Source organism: Lactuca saligna, chromosome 1, assembly GCF_052625555.1.
Source record: "Lactuca saligna cultivar CGN05327 chromosome 1, ASM5262555v1, whole genome shotgun sequence".
NCBI classification, from domain to species: Eukaryota; Viridiplantae; Streptophyta; class Magnoliopsida; order Asterales; family Asteraceae; genus Lactuca; species Lactuca saligna.
This window is the reverse complement of record NC_136417.1, coordinates 24,977,538-24,997,814: the sequence shown is the minus strand read 5'-3', so window position 1 is coordinate 24,997,814 and position 20,277 is coordinate 24,977,538. Positions and strand designations below refer to the sequence as shown.

The window sequence follows — 20,277 nt, the reverse complement described above, 5'->3', positions numbered from 1 at the left end:
ATAACAATATCGAGTTGAGATGAGACATGTGTTCGAGTTTGAGAAAGCGTGGGAGTTTGGGTGATTTGATCCAAAATGGCTTAAAAACCCTACATCGGTGGAGGTTCAATCCAAAAGGTCTCAAATTCGAGCTCGGTCGACGTGTCGGACACACGGACTCACATCAACCTAAACGCCGACACTAAAGAGATCCTAGATGATATAGAGGAGATCTCCCCACCACTACCATCGCTCGAACGCGACAAAGAGAGGTGCGTTGCAAGGTATGCAGAGGAGGTTGAGGCAAAAGCAAAAGATGCAGCGGAAATGAGAACGAAATTTGATGAGCACAATTTATTACAGAAAGAAAAAAAAATGAGTTGAAACATCGCCAATTGGAGTTACTAGAAAGGCAAACATAGGAGAATCAGGAGTAAAAAGAAAGAGAACTAATGACAATCAGGTAATTCCGGATCCAAAGGGTTGATGGTTTTATTATAATTAAAATGAAATTTTTAGTCTTAGTTTTTGGAATGTTTCACAAATAAATCATATGCACAATAAATAAAATGATTTGCACTCATCTTCTTCAAGCATCACTCCCACTATAATTTTGGAATTATGTAGTTGATGTATCTACCTATCTTTTAAATATCACACCCACCACTACAATCCACAACTTCACTCCCATCAAAATTATATACTTCCGGAAACCTTCTTTATCTCACCTTTGTACCTTTAGGTACTTATGTTACCCCAACCTCACCTCTACTACCAAACACAAGTTTGACCCTCGTAGCACTCCTTGTGTTTTTCTTGTTTGTCCATCCAATCATCATGGATACTTATGCTTACCACTAAACTCATCCATACGATTATATCTTGACATGTCATCTTCAAAGAAGATATTTTTCCTTATTGAAATTTATCACCATACCGCAATAGCTTATATGTGTTTCTTGAACCCATCGGACCCTCTCCCTATCTCCCTTGTTACCAAAAATACTCTTAAAATTCTAGTTTGACAAACACAAATATAGCCCCTGTCGATATAACCCTAAACCAACCCCCACACCCCTTCCTCAACCGCTGGTAATCCTCGACCCAATCCATTACCAACCCATTCTACACTAATTTCAGCCCAACAACCCAACCCATCATCGATTGTCTATAACCCACCAAATAGCCTATAAACGGATGTATCCCCTCCACCCTACTTTATCACACCCTATATGCTCTTCCTACAACTCATCCTTGCAAACAAGAGCCAAGAATGGTATTTTTAAACACAAACCCAAATATTCCTTCCATAATCATGGCATTTCTCCAATTCCTAAAGCCCCAGAAATTGCTCAACTTGACCGTAATTAGGAAGATGCCATCCTTATTGAATATAAGCTTTACTTAAACATAATACTTAGGAACTTGTATTTAAACCACATGATGCAAATATTATACGTTGTCATTGGCTTTTTCGACACAAATTTCGTTCAGATGGGTCCCTTGAACGATATAAAGCAAGATTAGTTGTAAATGGAAAATCTCAAGAGGTCGGGGTCGATTGTGATGAAACGTTTAGCCCTGTGGTTAAACCTGCAACAATACACACGATAGTTAGCTTGGCACTAAGTTGCAATTGGGAGTTACATCAACTAGACGTTAAAAACACCTTTTTACATGACTCTCTTAATGAAACAATATTTATGCACCAACCCTCTGATTTTCATCACCCTTCTTTTCCCGACTATGTATGTCGGTTACGTAAGTCTCTATATGGACTTAAGCAAGCTCCTAGGGCCTAGTACCAACGGTTTGCTACATATTCTCTTCAACTTGGTTTTACATGTAGTAAATGTGATACATTGTTGTTCATTTACACCAACGGTTCTAATCAGGTCTACTTGTTACTCTATATGGATGACTTTATTCTCACCGCTTCCTCCATAACATTCAAGACTGAACTTCGAAAGTTTGCTCAGGAGTTCAAAATAATAGACTTGGGCCCTCTTACTTACTTCCTTCACATTCATGTTACACACACTAAAAATAACATGTTCCTTCATCAATGCAAGTACACCGAAGCAATAATCAAGCACACCAAATTAGAAATGTGCAAACCTATTGCAACTTCAATCGATCCTAATTCGAAGCTTTATCATGACTGGTGATCCGGTTGATCACCCCTCCTTGTATCGAAGTTTAGCCGATGCACTTCAGTACCTCACGTATATAAGGCCCGACATCTCCTATGTTGTTCAACAAGTTTGTTTTTTATGAATGCCCCACGGTTCCTCATTTTAATGCTCCCAAACGAATTATTAGATATCTTCAAGGTACTCTTTAACTTGGTTTACATCTTTATCATTCCCCACCCATGATGCTAATAAAAATTAAAACTACCATGCTGGATAACAGCTCCGTGGAACCACTGTGAACGTGGAACCACAATGAACGGAACGACATGGAAAAGTTAGTTTCTATTCATTGTAATCTATTTAATATGTTTAAAAGAAATAAATATAACATATTTTTCAGTATCGAAATTGTCACAATTCATTATCCTAATCCAAATCCAAAAACCATATATTCTACTTTTTTAGAAGAGCCGAAACAAAACATTCGAATTTCGAATTGGATGTTCGAATACAAATTATTTTTGAACACCCTACATTTTACATCTTTATTTATGATAGATACGTATTCTAATAGAAAAAATAATGAACCCATCACTAATTGGAAACCGCCATGCATTGCTGAATTAAATTGCTACATGTCCGAATTTATGTTTAAAAAAAAAAACTCTGATATACGATGCATGGTTTTTTAAACCATCAATAAAATAATAATAATAATAATAATAATAATAATAATAATAATAATAATAATAATAATAATAATAATAATAATAAACTAACACCAATAGAATTCTACCAGAACTCATCTCTTCAGTCAACTTGTCGTTGCTCACGTCTTGCATTTCTCTTACGAGTACCAGTCGCATCATGATCATCTTCATTATTCCCTCCTTTCCTCATCTTCCTCTCACCTTCATCCTTCTTCCCATCTTCCACTTCCACTTTCACCTTACCCTGTTCATGAATTATATTTACACATGGAGTAATTAATTACGTACACAAAACTTTTTATTTACAGAAAACCCCCTCAATTCTTGATACTTACATGTTTCTTCCCACCAAACAGCACCTTCAATGAGATACTACAAACCACAACCACAATCGAAACCATAAGTCCAACTGTAAGATTCGGTTGTTCCTTAGCCTTGTCAACAAGCTCCTGAAAAAAAATAACATCACAAATTCAGTTTCTAATAAAAGAAATTAATTAACCCAAAAAAAAAAAAAAAAAAAACTTACCAAAACCTTTGTCTTACGTTCGCCCAGAAAAGGCAGTTCCGCGATCTTGTAAAGAACGTCAAACACAGTTTTCTGCAACAAATATGAATAAAGATCTAAATAATATAAAACCGAAAAATAAAAAGGAAATTATTATTTAAAAAGATCACCTGAATCCCTTTAAGACCATCTAAACCGGTTGACTTCTCCGCTTTTCGTTTCTCGTCTTCAACCAAAAACTTGGGTTTCCACGTGGCATCCCTGATTGACTTTGCGACCTTTTCGTCGTTTCCGATCAAAATGTTATCAAACAAGATTCCATCTTGCATGGTCCAAATCTCGATTCCAACAGCGGCAATTGGGTCGAAATTAGGGTTTTGAAGTTCGAAGTAATTAGGGTTTGGAATTTGTCGTGGCTTCCAGATACCTTTGTAATTAGGGTTTTCAATTAGAGGTGCATGCCATTTACCCTTGTAATCCGGATTTCGTTTCATTGGTCTTTTCCATTCCCCACAACCGGGTGCCGATTCACATTTCGGGTTCTCAATTTTCGGAGCCTCCCATTCGCCGTCCTCCTCATCGTCCCAATCTTCCGGCTTTAACGATTCCGGATCCTCGATTTCCTCCGGCTCTGATTCCAGCCATCCTTCCGGCATCTCAGCTTCCTCGTCTAAAATTTCCATCGGAGCATTCTCGTCCCAGTCCTCCGGTTTAACCGCATCCGGGTCTGGAATCTTGGCTCGCTCGTCCCAATCTTTTGGTTTTTTATCATCCGGGTCAGGGATCGTCTTTTCCGGGATGATCGATGGCTGAAAGTCTTCGGTTGATAAGAAATTTGCTTTCTTTTTCTCTTTTCCGTCGACTAGGATTCGCAGGTCGTTATCCCCGGGGTTTATGATTGCAGTGTAGACATGGGTTAATTTGTCGGAAGGGACTGACGGAGGAGAAGTGAGGTGGTGTTCGGTATACTCTCCATTAATGGGGTTTTTATGTTTCAAGATGAAATGGACTTTATTTGTAGCACCGCATTTGTCAGGGCCGAACATTATTGAATAAGGTGATTCGTTGTTGAATAGTTTGGCGCTCCAACCGGAATCTTGTGGACGGAGATATTTTAGATATGCGCCACCGCATTCCAGACCCTGTTGAAGGCGGACTTCAAATTGGAGGATGGTTGTGGTGTCTTGTAGGTCTAGAGGTTTTTCGAGCTCCTTAACAATGGCGTATTTTCTAGCTTTTTCACTCACTAGCAGTCCATAATCTTCATGCCCATCGCTTTTCGAGTGTTGCCATACACCTACAGGTTATGATTTATGAAGAATGCAATGCAATTAAGTCCACAAAGTTTTACAAAATTTGAAGAAATTGTTCACAAAGTGGAACACATTTGCATGCGATAAATCGACATCAAATGTTGAAAATGTCTATGAAGATTAATTGAACATAAGCATGTGAATTGTGATGTTGAATAATTGACGCCAACATAAAATGCAGTTAATTAAAATCATGAACATACCGATAACCATTAATTCAAAATATCACTATCAATAAGCATGCACGTCTAAGCGAATTGTCGCATCATTCGGATAATATATATAATACAAATTATTATTAATCCAAAGCAATCGGCCCAAATCATACCTGAATAATCTTCATTCTCAGATACGATCCACCTTCCTTCAAAAGATTCATCGAATGAATCGTAAAATATCTACATAAACGAAGAATAACCGTCACCGTTTATGAAGTTACAGATCTACAACACATTTATGAATTAGCTCACTTACAGAGTCCGAAGAAGAACATATCTGTGTAACGAAACAACCTATCAAAAGCGCAGCAAACAACAACGAACAACGCATCCTCTGTTCGCTTTCTTCCATAACCTAATTAATTAAAGAGATTAAACTCCACTGAAGATCTTCTTAATGATGATTGATCCGAAGAAATCAGATCCAATTTTTCAGATCGTTGTTTGATCAACTGGCGAACCGTGTAGAGCGAGAGACTGTGGCCTTCTTCTGGTTCCGTTTGCTGAGGTCCTTATAACGATCATGGAGGAGTTGCGTCGACTTGGTTCAACCACTAATAACATTTACCACGTGAAATGTGCCAATAGAAATTCGCCACGTATTAATTAGTTTGAAACTTACAGTGTCATATTCTAAAATTGTATTTCTTAATATAAAATATTTGTTTCAATGAAGACAAAATTTCATAAATGTCCCCGTGGTTTCTGAAAAGCAGCAATTTAAGGATAATGTTGAAAAAACGCTACACCATCGGTCACTGTGGTTTGGTTTGTCATTCTGGAATCATTTTCTTTGCACATTTGGATTTTATGACTAACTAGTGTAGGGATCCATGCTTTGTATGGGTCAAAAAAAAAAAAAAAAAAAAAAAAAAAAAAAAAAAAAAACTTTCACATTTTTTATTGCTATAATTGGATGGACTTTGAAATACAAAAATAACACAAAAATCTCTTGGAATGACGTTAGAAAAACAATAAAATCATTAATAGGGTAGTATTAAGCCCAAAACTCAAAGCCCAAAGATCATCAGTACATGAATCCCCAAAGGTGGGGCCTTGGTGCCGTAAAAAAATTGCCGACTCATAGATCGATGCCTCCTGTACACAACGCCGCCTTGGAGGCTGGAGGCGTTTCTCCTGTCGCCTTAAGCCACCTAGTGCCTCTGAGCGCCTAAGGCATGCTTTTTAAAACACAAATGGAAATTTCAAATATGAAGTCTAATTTATTTTGGCTAATAATGCAAATGTGAACTTCAGAATTGAAATACCATAGGTCCATTAGTGAATGATGAACAAACACGACCTCGACCACAACTACTATTCACATCGTACATATAACAAAAATCGAATAATAGTAAGCTACAAAACCGTACGTTCCCCACTTCCTAGTAAAGAGCCTGGGGTGTGCATACGTTGTCGTATACTTTCAAAAGCTCAACCTGGAATGGAATTCAACAATGTAATGGAATCCTTGATTGCATTCTATGATGGTTATGCTTTTGTATGTATTATATCTATATACAATGTGTGTTTTTATTTATTAGTTATTTTAAAAATATAAGATGAATATTTTTCAAAGGAATTGTCTGTAATATTTGTAATATTTTTCTATCATAGAAGAAACAACCTTATAGCAGTGGCATAACTTTTATTTATAAAAAATAAAATTAAAGATAACGAATAAAATAATGATTTTTTTTGTAGAAGGAATTGTCATTTCAAGATGGAATAAATAAAAATAGTTTATATCCTAATGTTTCATTCCATTCCATTCCATGAAGAAATGAAAATGAAAAAAACATTGGCTAAGGAAATGAAAGTAACAAAACAAAAGGAATCGGAATAGCCCATTGCATTCCTTCAAACATTCTAATGGAACCATTTCATTCCTTCCTTGATTCCAATATACCAAACACTATCATATTATATTTAGAAAATTGAAAAACAAAAGGAAAAAGAAGGAAAAAGAAGAAATAGTCATTAGTACTTACCATAGCCTTGGTCTTGGAATAGAATGATCCAATGAAATTGGGTTTATCATCTCCCTTAAAACCAATCGTAGAACCTTCCAGATGTCCAGAATCATGCTCAAACCAGTCAACATTCGGTCTCCCAGTAACACCAGCATCATTGGAAACATGAATAAGTTTAATAGCTTGAATATCTGACAAAGAAAGATGTGTTAAAGGAAATTATGTTTTTTAGACCCATGTTTGCAAATTCTCATGTTATTAGTTGCAATTATACTTTAGTTTAAAACACGTTCATTAGTGTTGTACACCTGCTATTAAGTCCAAGACATCATTTACACTTTTACCAATTTGAATGCTTTTCTCCGCTTTGATCTCTCTTTACCCTTTTCACACACGCATATAAATTTAGTGAATTTAAATTAATAATCATATACTAATAACTACATACATAAACATCAAAGATTATAATATTATATATAAAAATATTTTTTTTTTGTTATTTGTAGAAATATAATTGTAATTTAAATTAAAATCGTGCTACTAATAAAAACAACATTTAAAGTAATAAAAACATCACCATTGTAAAGAAAAACTTAAGAAAGTATGAAAAATAAAGCATGTAATACTCGATGAGAGGTCTAACACACGTGAGATTGCAAGAGTGTTAAAGATATTTCTTTTGGTCAACTGGTTCCACATCACCCCTCATAAAAGAACAAAATGAACCATTAGTGAACATATGATTTCATCGGATGAGGGATCAAAGATATTGTGAATTGTACAAGTATCGATCCTTAATCCTTTGTAACTCGTTGATGCAAGATCCAAAAACTTAAATTTTTAGATAATGTTTCACACAAAAAAATAACAGGAATGCAAAAGAATGTGACATTAATCACGTTTTATTGAATTTTTTAACAGTTTTGCGCATCTTGACATGTAGACATAAAATCTGGAGGTTCTATATTCACTGTACAACTTATTTAAAATCAATTGAATCAAGAACAAAAGGATGACATGAAATATGTATGAGGAACTATCATTCATTTCGTCTCCTGGAGAAGATAGAATATGATTTTTCTTTTTTTTTTTAAACACGTTCTATGATCTGATGCATAAAGTCAAAGATTATTGAGCTACTTTACTATGAAGTCTAAGGAATGACATATTCAGTAATATGTTCGGGTGCATGAGTTTTTGTAGACATAAATCTGTGTTGACCTTCAACAACTGTCACGGTCCTATAGAAAAAAATATCTACGAAAATAATAGAGCATAGCGGCCTTTTACAAACAGGAAATCAGATTAAACTTGTCTATTTTTATGATAATCGATTGACAATGAAACAACAATTTTATGCACACACACACACTTGCAGCACATACATACATATATGTAATAAAAACTAAAAAAAAAAATCGATGATTTACCTTTGGTTTTTGGCAATATCTAGATAGAGAGGTAGACCTTTCCCCATCTCCGTTCTCCTGGAAAACAATCACAAAAAGAATATTAGGGGATACCTACTCATTTTTTTTACCGCTGGCCTTGAAGCCTTTGGTGGATACCTGCTCATTCTCCTTTGTCTTTGATGGGTACAGATATATGAAGTTGTTAACTTCAATAATGGGTTTAAAGTCCTTTTCCTTCTAAAAACGAAATAAATTGAGGTGAAACTGATTGAGAACCCGAAAAAATCAAAACCAAAAGATTATGGAGTGAAGCCGGTGAGATTTACCCGGTCGATCTCTCGTGCAATTTTCCAAGGGTTTCCAAAGACCTTTCCTAGGTGGGCATATCTATACAGAAAGTAGACACAAAGCATTCCTGTAATGATGGTTATTGATGGAGGGGATATCCGTGAGAGTAAGAAAAGGCCGGAACTGAATTGGAAGCCCTAATCGTCGACCAAAAATCGACTTCATGTTGCAAATAATCAGACGGATCTTCTAGCTTTTGAGCGGTAGTTTGTTGGAAATCGAAGCCCTAATCGAATATAGATGGATTTATTGGAAATCAAAGCCGTAATTAAATAGATAATCAGTAGACTAAAATGGAGGGTGGCATGTCGCTACATTCGGTTTTGGGAATTCCATCGAGGAATCGAGAAATGGAGTAGATGAGGCGATGAATGGTGATTCGGTGGATCGGTATCGTATGCGTAATTGGAAAAGGGGCGATTGGAAGTAACCTTCTTGAGATAAAGTGATTAGTCGGTGAAGTGGTGGATTCCAAGTTCGATGAATAGTAACAGAGTATGAACATTATCCAACTCGGGTACTGTTCATAAGAATGTTGGGATTTAATTAGTAGTATAATACCATTGGAAAACACTATTAATTAATTGCTTCATCAAAGACCATTTACCTTACTTTATTTTTTTTCCTATTATTTTGTCTTTCTATTGTTTCATCAAGGGCCATTAATGTAATTTGTTATTATTAAGGCTATTCGGAGTGGCTTGGGTAATCAGCCCGGATAGCTCGATGAACATCATGTCGAGCCCTCGGCATGCCAAGCTTAGCTCAGCAACTTAGCTAAAACTTACTGATGTGAGAGGGTATTAGGTTTGAATATTTGTGGATGTTGGAAGGGTCTTTTCACCGTTTTTTTTTTCAAAAAAAAAATTCAAAAAATACTTCCTTTTTTTACTCTACATAAATACTAATACATATTCTATTTTATCCCACTTCCCCATCTTTTTTTTCACTAAAACAATACAATTTTTATGAAAAAAATAGATTATCCTTTTAACCCAAAAGCTCAAAAAAATACCAAAAGAAAAACCCAAAACCCAAACATCTCATATTCTTCATCAAATTTGGTTCAAAAACCAAAGCAATCGGCCAATTTAGTTTCCACCAAATTTAAACTTTGGTGGTGAACCTCAATACAAAATCAAGCACAATGCTAAAATCAACCTCAATTCCAAAACCATCTACAATTTCAAAGACAACTCCAATTTCAATACCAACCACAAATGAATTTTTCATCCCAAATGAAAACCGACTTCAATCCATTTGATGATCTTCCCGAATCCCCAATAAATTTCCAGACCCAATTCCAAACTCAAGGGGAACCCGAAGTCGTCCCTGAAACGGAATCAAAGCTGGAAAAGAATCCATTACAACCCCCCAAAAATTGGAAGGGCAGCTCCAAAGCAATGGACACCAGCCGAAGAAAAGACGTTTGCTCGTGCGTGGGTGGATGTTTTTAAAGATCGGGTTGTCGGAAACAAAGAAGATTGTCCAACATTTTTTCGGAAAATTACACGGCATTTTCTCACGGAGATGAATCTTGGAGAGTACCTGTAACACCCGATTCCTGGTACGTATTTAATTCAAGAAAACTTTATGCTTTACTCTGGGACTCGATGAGTTGGAGGCCCCACTCGTCGAGTAGACTCGTCTTTCATCGGGGGTTTAAGTGACCTACTTGACGAGTCGGAAGACCGACTCGGCGAGTAGGAGTTGTCCGAGTGAAACCCTAAATTTGAGTGTTTGCACCCTATTTAAACAACTTATCTCCTCCCATATCAGCCTCCATCGTCCCTCACACTTCCAAAAGACCTTAAACTGAAACCTTAGCATTATTTGAGTGCTCTTAAGCCAGTTTTGTGTATTTTTTTTTGTGGTTATGATGCTTGAGAAGAAGAAAGGAGTTTGTAAGTTCCAGTTGAAGCTAGAAGATCCAGAGTTTGTGTTCCATCTCTAACTCATTTAAAGTAAAAAGCTTCAATCTTGACTTTCAATATGCTTAATCAACTTTAGGGCTTGGATTTTGGTTACTTTATGGGATTTCTAAGCCATTTTCGGGTTGTGAGGTGTAATGTGGAGATATGGCTTCAGATCTTGGACGTTGGAAGGGTCTCATGGTGTAAGACCCCATTCACTAAAATTACCATAAAGCCAAACATGCTACATGCATATTCATAATTATAATTCACACTAGTGGTCTAAATACAAAAGCATGGATACAAACCAACTAAAAGGGTTTTTACAAAGTTTCATAACTAGTTGTATAAATACATAACTACCCAGGAATTTATAATCCATATACATATATGTATACCAAGTAAAAACGTAGTAGTGTCAACTACTCTAAGTCCTCCAACAAAGCGTGTTTACTCTGGATGCTTATCACCTGAAATAGTTAAACACTAAAAGGGATAAGTGGGCGTCACTTAGTGAGTTCAAAAATAGATACAATATAATGCTATGCCATATACATAACAATATGACAGGAACAAAAAGAAACAAAGGACAACAAAGGCTTATATGTGTATCAAATGAAGGACTTTCCAAATCAATAAACGGTTAGATTCAAAGGATTACAATAATTAAGACACAATAATTTAGGATCATAAGCATCATAAATTCCAGCCCAAGAGGCACATAAAACACAATCCCTTTTAATCATGTTGCTAGAATATACAGGCTTTCAGCCCTACCTAGCCCGAAGCCAATACCAAAGTGATACGAGTCATGCTCTACATGGTCAAAGGCACAAAGCCAATACCAAAGTGATACGAGTCATGCTCTACATGGCCAAAGGCATCAAAATCAATATCAAGTAATAACCACTTAGATCAATAACACAAGAAAGCACATTGCACATATAACACATAACATACAATTGTCCCTATATTGAACTCACTGTGCTGTAACCGAATGTTGCGATAAAATTCCTCTTTTTCTGATGAAATTACACCATCCTCAGGCCTCTAAAACCTTCAATTATACCCCTGGAGTTCATATTTCAAATTTCATAAGCAATTACTCAACTACTCTCAAGTTATGTTGTTTTCAATTTAGAAATTTTAGTTTTTGTTCTTTGTATAGCTGTCACTTGCAGATCTGTTTTACCCTTATTAAATGTCAAAATAACTAATAAATTATACATATTAATAAAATAGACTCTTATATCTTTCTAATGCCACTGACCTCACATTTTTATGATTTTTCTATAATTTACTATGAATTTTACAAAACAGCATCCTAAAGCTGTCAAAATGTTCCAAAGCTGTCAAAATTCAGCCTTACTGCACTGAACATATAGCTGTTTTCACCCCTTTTAAGTCCGGAATTAGATTTTGGTTTTAAAACAAAAATCAAAGTATACATTCTCAGCTTTCCAGGGATATATAGCACATCTCCATACGATTTTTCTATAATTTTTGGTGATTTTTACAAAAACAGGACAATTATACCCTTTATAATTTCATTTTACCCTTTACATGATCAAACCTCATGATCAATATCACCAAGTTCTTCTTTTACAATGATAACACTGAATATTTTAGTAATCCATTCTAATTCAAGTATAAACCATGGGTTTCATTATTAATTTTCACTAATTACTCTTAAACCATATGATTAATTCTCAAGTTTACATGTAGTTACTTGATTTCCATTTAAGATTCTAGGTTAATAACATAAACTCATGCCTAATTTCATTAAATCAGTGGTAAACCCACTTTGATAAAACCCTAATCTCTTAATAACTCACTAATTACAAGGGTTAATCCAAAAATTAAGAGTTCATACCTTGATTACTAGACTTGATACTTCAAGAACACTCAAAATCTTGATTTAATCTTCAAAACTTGATCAAGATTGATCATGTATGTGAAAATCTCCCATAGGGATGGTGACGAACTGAAAATGGCAGGAAAATGACTCAAAATCGTGTTTCAATGGGTAAAAACCCGAGTTGGGTCGGGTTTGACCCGGTTTGGGTACCCGTTTTACCCCTAAACACTAAAAATTGCATAACTTTTCGCTCGAAACTCCGTTTTCGATGAGGTTTTCGCCTGTACGTTTCTAACGAGATAATTTACAACTTCCAATAAAAATATCCCAGAAAAGATCTTCCAATAAAATCAGATTTAATTATTTTTAACTTAGACGTTATACTTTTGTTAATTCCGATAGTTGACTTTTTGATCGGAATCACATAAGACTTCCCTATCACCTCTAATACATTCCAAATGATTCTAAACTTAGTTTAACTTCAAATATTATAAACCTATTTCGTTAGAAATCAACGCTTAAAACCATACCAAAAATAATATATATATATATTTTTTTTTAAACGCTTACAATTCTATTTTACTATAACTACCTACTTTAAACGTTTAAAACAACATAATATATAATAATATTCATTTTTAAACTAACAATCATATGAAACATGATAATTAAACAAGGTTACTAAAGTGTATGTTACAAATACCTCCTCCTTTTGAGGATTTCGTCCCCGAAATCACGACGATTTAAACAAACGGGGATATTTTTCTCTTATGTCATTCTTATTTTCCCAAGTATAATTTGGGCCTCGATGATGTTTCCACTTGACAAGCACTAACTCCACTTCTTTATTACGCAGATCAACCGTTCTCTCATTTATAATCTCTTCAGGTTCTTCTATATATCTTAACTTATTATCCAATTTCACCTCTGATAATGGAACTGTCTCATCATAGATGCTCAAGCATTTGCGTAGATAGCTCACATGAAACACATCATGAATACCTGCCAAATCTTCCGGCAATTCCAAGCGGTATGCTTGTTTACCAACTCTCTGGATGATTTTGAAAGGACCAACAAATCTAGGACTTAGTTTTCCTTTCTTCCCAAATCGCATAATGCCTTTCCACGGGGATACTTTTAGCATTACGAAATCACCCACCTGGAATTCTATGGGTCGTCTCCTCTTTTCTATATAGGACTTCTGTCGATCCTGGGCCGCTTTCATTCTTTCTCGTACAATTTGAATCTTGTCGGTGGTGTCTTGAATCATTTCAGGGCCTCCAAGGATCTTTTGTCCTATGTCTCGCCAACACAATGGTGTACGACATTTGCGACCATATAATGCTTCATATGGTGGCATTTTGATTGAAGCGTGGTAACTGTTATTATACGAAAATTCAACAAGAGGTAAGTATTTATCCCAGTTACCACCGAACTCCAAGACACATGCACGAAGCATATCTTCTACGGTTTGGATTGTTCTCTCTGTCTGACCATCTGTCTGGGGATGATAAGCTGTGCTGAGAGCAACTCGAGATCCCATTTCACGTTGCATACTTGCCCAAAAGTGAGAAGTGAAGCGAGTATCACGATCGGAAATGATCTTTAATGGCACACCGTGTCTTGCAACAATTTCATCCAAGTATACTTGTGCGTATTTCTCCATTGGATCCGTTTCACGCATGGCAAGAAAATGAGCGCTTTTAGTCAGGCGATCGACAATTACCCAAATGCTATCATGTTGTCTAGCAGTCTTTGGCAATTTGGTAATAAAATCCATGGACAGTTCTTCCCATTTCCATACAGGAACACTAAGACTTTCTGGGGTTCCATAAGGCTTTTGGTGCTCTGCTTTGACTTGTAAGCATACTAAGCATTCCTGTACATATCTTCCAATGTCTCTCTTTAATCCAGGCCACCAATAGTCAGCTCTTACATCATAGTACATTTTACTTGTACCAGGATGTATTGAAAGTTTAGATTTATGGGCTTCATCTAAAATCTTCTGTCTTAATCCACCAATCTTTGGAATCCATAGCCGATTCTTGAATACTTTTAATCCTCGCGGATCATCAAGTAAAGCATCATTATAATGTATCATCCCTTCTTTCTTCACATTTTCTGGCTTTAGGGCTTCTTCTTGCCATTTCTTTAGTTCATCTAGAATAGTGAATTTTACTGTGGTATGAGTAATAGCATAACACATACTATTACGATAAATTTTTCTGCTAAGTGCATCGGCAACTACATTGGCTTTTCCAGGATGATATAGGATTTCACAGTCATAATCTTTGATCAGCTCCATGGCTCGTTGTTGTCTCATATTCAAAGTTTGCTGACTGAATATGTACTTGAGACTTTTGTGGTCAGTAAATAATTGGCATTTTGTACCAAAAAGATAATGCCTCCAAAGTTTTAGGGCAAATACCACTGCAGCGAGTTCGAGATCATGAGTGGGATAATTCTTTTCATAATCTTTCAGTTGTCTTGAGGCATAGGCTATCACTTTGCCATGTTGCATCAACACACAACCGAGTCCCAATCTTGAAGCATCGCTGTATACGGAGAAATCATCATCACCTTCTGGGAGTGATAAGATTGGAGCATGAGTCAAAAGATCTTTTAGAGTTGAGAAAGCTTTTTCTTGGGCTTCACCCCATTCAAACTTTACTTCCTTCCTTGTAAGACTCGTGAGCGGTATGGCTATACGAGAAAAGTCTTTAATGAATCTCCGGTAATATCCCGCGAGACCCAAGAAACTACGAATTTCGGAAGCATTACGGGGCACTTCCCAATTTTGAATGGCTTCGATTTTGATAGGATCTACAGATACACCATCACTAGAAATAACATGGCCAAGAAATTGAACTTGGCGAAGCCAGAATTCACATTTCGAGAATTTAGCATATAGTTTCTCCTTTCGAAGAAGTTCTAACACCGCACGAATATGAATGGCATGATCAGATTCAGACTTAGAATAGATTAGAATATCGTCAATGAATACGATGACTGATTTATCGAGCATTGGGCGACATACCCGATTCATCATATCCATGAATACAGCAGGAGCATTTGTTAAACCAAACGGCATAACAAGGAATTCATAATGCCCATATCGAGTACGAAAAGCAGTCTTTGGCACATCCTGCTCGTGAACTTTCAACTGATGATATCCAGATCTCAAATCAATCTTCGAGAAATAGCTAACACCCTGAAGTTGATCAAATAAATCATCAATGCGAGGTAGTGGGTACTTGTTTTTGATAGTCACCTTATTCAGCTCACGATAATCAATGCACATCCGCATCGATCCGTCCTTCTTCTTGACAAACAATACAGGAGCACCCCAGGGAGAAGTACTCGGTCGGATAAAGCCTTTGTCAAGTAATTCCTGCAGTTGGATCATCATTTCTTTCATCTCTGTTGGCGCGAGACGATAAGGAGTCTTTGCAATCGGAGCAGCACCAGGCACAAGGTCAATTCGGAATTCTACTTGCCTATCCGGAGGAAGGCCAGGCAAGTCATCAGGGAAAACATCAGGATATTCGTTAACAACATGAACATCATTTACCGTTTTCTTCTCCTCTTTTGAGACATCAACTGAGTAGGCCAGATAGATAGAACACCCCTTCGATATGAATTTACGAGCTTTAAGGAAAGAGATTATTTTGAAGATTCTTTGTTCACCATAGACATAAATAGGATTCTCCCCTTCAATAGGAATGCGTACTATCTTTTCATAGCACAAGAGTTCTGCACGGTTCTTTGACAACCAGTCCATGCCGAGAATGATATCAAAGTTGGGTAGGGAGATAGGAATCAAATTGGCAAGAAAATTATAACCTTCAATTTCTATGACACAATCTCTATAGACTTTATCAACAAGTAATGATACACTTCCCGCAGTATCTACATGAAATGGTTGGGCGAGTGCATAACATGCAATTTGAAAAGAACGCGCAAATTCACGAGACACAAAAGAATCTGAGGCACCAGAATCAAATAAGATGTGAGCAGGTCTAGAATTGACGAGAAATGTACCAGTCACAACATTCGGGTCCTCGCGTGCCTCCTCTGGGGTAATCTGGAATGCACGACCTTTAGCCTTTGGCACATCCTCCTTTTGGGTTGAAGTACCCACTGATTGTTGAACGGAAGCTTGACTTCTCACCATTTGGCTGGTAAGAGTAGGGCAGAAACGCTTTCTGTGGCCAGTAACACCGCAAGCATAACATGTAACATTCCTCATCGGGCAAACGGGCTTCATATGACCTGTTTCTCCGCATCCATAGCAAATCACTGGTCCTTTTCCTACCCTGCATTGACCTTGGTGGCTCTTTCCACATTTCTGGCATGGTGGTGGAGCTCTCGACTGAAGAGAAAAAGATTGTGGCCGACCGCGACCACGAAAGGCGCTCTGAGATTGTACTTTTGTGCTAAGATCAGATTGAGCAGATCGACCCAATGGATTAGTTGAAACAGAAACAGTTCGATCAACACGTGGATGCTTCGGGATAGAAAGAGTGGCACCACGTATCTCTAAGTCATGCTCGCGCTTTCGGGCATACTCAACAGCTTTATCGAATGATAGAATATCCCGATTGATCACGAAATCACGGATTTCATACCGTAACCCTTCCATGAATAACTGACTTTTATCGTCTTCAGTCGGGATATACTTCGCAGCAAACCGTGCCTTTTGATTGAATTGAGTTTCATATTCGGTCACAGTCATTCCTCCTTGCTTAAGTTCGAGGAACTCCTTCTCCAGTCTTCTCCTCATATCTAGAGGACAATATTTTCCTAGAAAGCGGATTTTAAACATCTCCCAAGATAAATTCTCCTGGTCATACTCGTTAAGAGCTTCAAATGTCGCTTCCCACCAGACTAAGGCTTCTCCAATGAGCATTGCAGAAGCATAGTTAACCTTGTCTTCATTAACCACATGGGAGATACGAAATACTTTTTCTGTGTTCTGGATCCAGGTAAGAACAACAATGGGATCAAGGACACCTGAAAACTCTGTAGCACCACTACTCTTGAAAGTTTTGAATGAGGGACGTTTCGCTTTCTCTCTTGAAGACTCTCCGGTGGCTTTCTCTTTACCCTTATCACTATCCCTTTTGTGTTGTTCGAGAGTTTGTCGAATAACACCAGTAAGTTTATCCAAAAGCCGCTCCTCACGAGGGGATATTGGAGTATCTCCCTCATTAAGATGAAGATCTCCACCCACATCTGGTGTATGACTACCCTCCTGCTCAGCCATTGCTCTGAAAAATTTGGAGTAACATAACACGTAAGAATATAAGGATTTATCATTACCCAACACCCCACTTAAGTCTTTCCTATGGTTTGTATCCATATACGGACAATAAATATGTTCATATATTGAACTTCCAACAGTTTAAGTCTAAATACCAATTCGTGGTATTTAGTTCGCTTAAACCAGTGCTCTGATACCATAATTGTAAGACCCCATTCACTAAAATTACCATAAAGCCAAACATGCTACATGCATATTCATAATTATAATTCACACTAGTGGTCTAAATACAAAAGCATGGATACAAACCAACTAAAAGGGTTTTTACAAAGTTTCATAACTAGTTGTATAAATACATAACTACCCAGGAATTTATAATCCATATACATATATGTATACCAAGTAAAAACGTAGTAGTGTCAACTACTCTAAGTCCTCCAACAAAGCGTGTTTACTCTGGATGCTTATCACCTGAAATAGTTAAACACTAAAAGGGATAAGTGGGCGTCACTTAGTGAGTTCAAAAATAGATACAATATAATGCTATGCCATATACATAACAATATGACAGGAACAAAAAGAAACAAAGGACAACAAAGGCTTATATGTGTATCAAATGAAGGACTTTCCAAATCAATAAACGGTTAGATTCAAAGGATTACAATAATTAAGACACAATAATTTAGGATCATAAGCATCATAAATTCCAGCCCAAGAGGCACATAAAACACAATCCCTTTTAATCATGTTGCTAGAATATACAGGCTTTCAGCCCTACCTAGCCCGAAGCCAATACCAAAGTGATACGAGTCATGCTCTACATGGTCAAAGGCACAAAGCCAATACCAAAGTGATACGAGTCATGCTCTACATGGCCAAAGGCATCAAAATCAATATCAAGTAATAACCACTTAGATCAATAACACAAGAAAGCACATTGCACATATAACACATAACATACAATTGTCCCTATATTGAACTCACTGTGCTGTAACCGAATGTTGCGATAAAATTCCTCTTTTTCTGATGAAATTACACCATCCTCAGGCCTCTAAAACCTTCAATTATACCCCTGGAGTTCATATTTCAAATTTCATAAGCAATTACTCAACTACTCTCAAGTTATGTTGTTTTCAATTTAGAAATTTTAGTTTTTGTTCTTTGTATAGCTGTCACTTGCAGATCTGTTTTACCCTTATTAAATGTCAAAATAACTAATAAATTATACATATTAATAAAATAGACTCTTATATCTTTCTAATGCCACTGACCTCACATTTTTATGATTTTTCTATAATTTACTATGAATTTTACAAAACAGCATCCTAAAGCTGTCAAAATGTTCCAAAGCTGTCAAAATTCAGCCTTACTGCACTGAACATATAGCTGTTTTCACCCCTTTTAAGTCCGGAATTAGATTTTGGTTTTAAAACAAAAATCAAAGTATACATTCTCAGCTTTCCAGGGATATATAGCACATCTCCATACGATTTTTCTATAATTTTTGGTGATTTTTACAAAAACAGGACAATTATACCCTTTATAATTTCATTTTACCCTTTACATGATCAAACCTCATGATCAATATCACCAAGTTCTTCTTTTACAATGATAACACTGAATATTTTAGTAATCCATTCTAATTCAAGTATAAACCATGGGTTTCATTATTAATTTTCACTAATTACTCTTAAACCATATGATTAATTCTCAAGTTTACATGTAGTTACTTGATTTCCATTTAAGATTCTAGGTTAATAACATAAACTCATGCCTAATTTCATTAAATCAGTGGTAAACCCACTTTGATAAAACCCTAATCTCTTAATAACTCACTAATTACAAGGGTTAATCCAAAAATTAAGAGTTCATACCTTGATTACTAGACTTGATACTTCAAGAACACTCAAAATCTTGATTTAATCTTCAAAACTTGATCAAGATTGATCATGTATGTGAAAATCTCCCATAGGGATGGTGACGAACTGAAAATGGCAGGAAAATGACTCAAAATCGTGTTTCAATGGGTAAAAACCCGAGTTGGGTCGGGTTTGACCCGGTTTGGGTACCCGTTTTACCCCTAAACACTAAAAATTGCATAACTTTTCGCTCGAAACTCCGTTTTCGATGAGGTTTTCGCCTGTACGTTTCTAACGAGATAATTTACAACTTCCAATAAAAATATCCCAGAAAAGATCTTCCAATAAAATCAGATTTAATTATTTTTAACTTAGACGTTATACTTTTGTTAATTCCGATAGTTGACTTTTTGATCGGAATCACATAAGACTTCCCTATCACCTCTAATACATTCCAAATGATTCTAAACTTAGTTTAACTTCAAATATTATAAACCTATTTCGTTAGAAATCAACGCTTAAAACCATACCAAAAATAATATATATATATATTTTTTTTTAAACGCTTACAATTCTATTTTACTATAACTACCTACTTTAAACGTTTAAAACAACATAATATATAATAATATTCATTTTTAAACTAACAATCATATGAAACATGATAATTAAACAAGGTTACTAAAGTGTATGTTACACATGGCATAAAGGTGCCAACTCTATGGCCATGAGAGCCCCATGCATCTTGTAGGTCTCATTTTTGGTCCTTTTGAACTTAAAGACCCATG

General features: G+C 36.2%; 2 protein-coding genes across 3 annotated transcripts; both read right to left on the bottom strand.

Moving 5' to 3' along the window:
• Positions 1–2,768: 2,768 nt before the first annotated feature.
• Positions 2,769–5,335, bottom strand: LOC145048795 (calnexin homolog). The gene is made up of 6 exons (XM_078997411.1): positions 5,120–5,335; positions 4,974–5,043; positions 3,503–4,629; positions 3,354–3,425; positions 3,160–3,273; positions 2,769–3,068 (listed from the first exon to the last, which is right to left on the bottom strand). Exons 1-6 carry the CDS (start codon positions 5,213–5,215, stop codon positions 2,925–2,927), a joined length of 1,623 nt encoding a protein of 540 aa, XP_078853537.1. The 5' UTR covers positions 5,216–5,335; the 3' UTR covers positions 2,769–2,924.
• Positions 5,336–10,879: 5,544 nt separating this feature from the next.
• LOC145048783 (uncharacterized) lies at positions 10,880–19,616 on the bottom strand. 2 transcript variants are annotated; one of them, XM_078997391.1, is made up of 5 exons: positions 19,505–19,616; positions 18,615–18,702; positions 18,030–18,101; positions 16,409–17,637; positions 10,880–10,979 (listed from the first exon to the last, which is right to left on the bottom strand). In XM_078997391.1, the coding sequence occupies exons 4-5, from the start codon at positions 17,631–17,633 to the stop codon at positions 10,960–10,962; spliced, it is 1,245 nt and encodes a 414-aa protein (XP_078853517.1). In that variant the 5' UTR covers positions 17,634–17,637; positions 18,030–18,101; positions 18,615–18,702; positions 19,505–19,616; the 3' UTR covers positions 10,880–10,959. The 2 variants fall into 2 exon arrangements, with proteins under 2 accessions (XP_078853517.1, XP_078853524.1); XM_078997398.1 differs by lacking the exon at positions 10,880–10,979 and adding an exon at positions 11,489–11,580.
• Between the last annotated feature and the right edge of the window lie 661 nt (positions 19,617–20,277).